Source organism: Echinococcus granulosus (genome assembly GCF_000524195.1).
Source record: "Echinococcus granulosus chromosome Unknown EG_S00028, whole genome shotgun sequence".
Classification (NCBI taxonomy): domain Eukaryota; kingdom Metazoa; phylum Platyhelminthes; class Cestoda; order Cyclophyllidea; family Taeniidae; genus Echinococcus; species Echinococcus granulosus.
This window is the reverse complement of record NW_020170408.1, coordinates 750859-752598: the sequence shown is the minus strand read 5'-3', so window position 1 is coordinate 752598 and position 1740 is coordinate 750859. Positions and strand designations below refer to the sequence as shown.

Below are 1740 nucleotides of genomic sequence, written 5' to 3'. Positions count from 1 at the left end.
CTCGCCCTATTTAGGGGTGATTTTACAAATGATCTCAGGAATCCCTTTCAGCATGCAGACCAATAATAGCTCATCAAATATTCTTGTTTGATTCACGTTTGACGTGCTGACATGTACTCCTCTTTGATAGTCTCGATGCTTACACAGTCGGACTTCAGAAGGCCTCAATCATCTGAGCACCCATAATATTCGAGTCGAATGGGTCACTCGATACTCGAGTCAGCAACATCAGATCATCTCATTTAGCACGATGGATTAATAGAAGGTGTGAGATTGGCAGCATAGGCGGGTCGGAAGATGCTTTTCAAAGTAAATAATCAAAAAGTGCATCTGCTCCCCTTTTTTAATGAACAAGACAATTTTGGCATTGCTAGCTATCTCTGCATCATAGATTCTGCTAATGTGATGAAAAATGGCTTGGGATGTCCTTCATGTAAACATGCACTCTTCTCTGTTATGCCATCCTCATGTACAAAATCGGCTCTTTACAATTAGAAAATCATGTTATGCACAATTGTTAATCAACTCTATTTGCCTTTAGTGGAATACCCTTCGGTTCCATTGCCATGCAATAATCACCTAAAATTGCTATGATGTTTAAAGAAGAATAGGCACCAACTCCAGTTCAAGCTTCACTTTACATGGATCTGCAGTAACAGAGGAGAAATTGAACTTTCAAGTAGGAATTTAAATTCGATTGTGTTTATCACTTACCTACTAATAGGAATAGCCATATCTTAGAACGCCAATATCTATTTAATTTTGTAAAATTGCCACATATCGCTAAAATAACAAACGAGGAGGCATGTTTAAGTACTTAATCAAATTTCTTAATGGCATGTTAATGCAAGTGGCCTGTTAGTCTACACTTCTTTCCGCTCAGACAAAACAAAATGCTTGACCTGATAATTTCTGCCAAGAGGTTTATTGAAATCTTTATCAAAGTAACAAATTGCTTGACAGCGCCGACCCAACAGTCGGGAATTTTACAGAATCGACCAAAAATGATGGAGTAGAGCACAACCCCAAATGCTAAATTGCTTCGTCTGGATGCGCCAACCAGTTGTAATGTCCACTAAGTGTTGTCACTGATTTCGAATCTCGTAACATTTGGGTGATGACTTACTCCAACTACTGCAGCGGTCAAATTTCACATTGCTGCAGGCGTACTTTAAGCACATGAATATGCACACACGGTACGTAAAAAGCCATGATGGGTGTTTGTTGAGTTGAGGTGATGTTTAACGCCAAGACGTGCAGTTAAGTGCAAGGCACATGTCACTAAAAGACAATACAACTTAAAGGATAAGTAGTTAGCGAGGAGTGTTTTATGTAACTTGGAAAAGAATCATGAGTCAACAAAGTTACGTGTTTACTATGCCTCTGATTCGTAAATTCCTTACCAAATTGTGGTATGGGGAGTAATTTGCAATGCCTGTGGTGTTCCTCTAGAGCAACAAGTAAACTGCCGGGGAGTCATTTAAGCTTTACATCACTTCCACTGCTAATTTTTGGAACACAAATCGCACGTTAAAACTGCGTTTCTCCAAACTTCCACCGACTGATCTAAGCTGGGTTCAAATCTACTGAAAATGCTCTAACACTGTGGACAGTGAATGTAAAGAATTCTACCAATTCATTGGAATAATCCTGTTGTACAACTCCAGTAAAAGTTTTAATGGATCAAGGCCAAAGACCGCGGTAGTGCCTTTTATTTTCATGTGTCGCCCTCCACGTGGG

General features: G+C 39.5%; 1 protein-coding gene across 1 annotated transcript in view; it reads left to right on the top strand. All coding sequences in view use genetic code 11, as the record gives it.

The window, feature by feature from the left end:
- Positions 1–297: 297 nt before the first annotated feature.
- The window catches only part of EGR_04513 (hypothetical protein), a gene marked incomplete at both ends in the record, with an annotated part of 5985 nt that continues 4542 nt past the window's right edge, over positions 298–1740 (top strand). The window contains 2 exons of the mRNA XM_024493762.1: positions 298–433; positions 612–679. Of these exons, the coding sequence (XP_024351876.1) occupies positions 298–433; positions 612–679 (204 nt within the window). The remainder of the gene's footprint in view (positions 434–611; positions 680–1740) is intronic.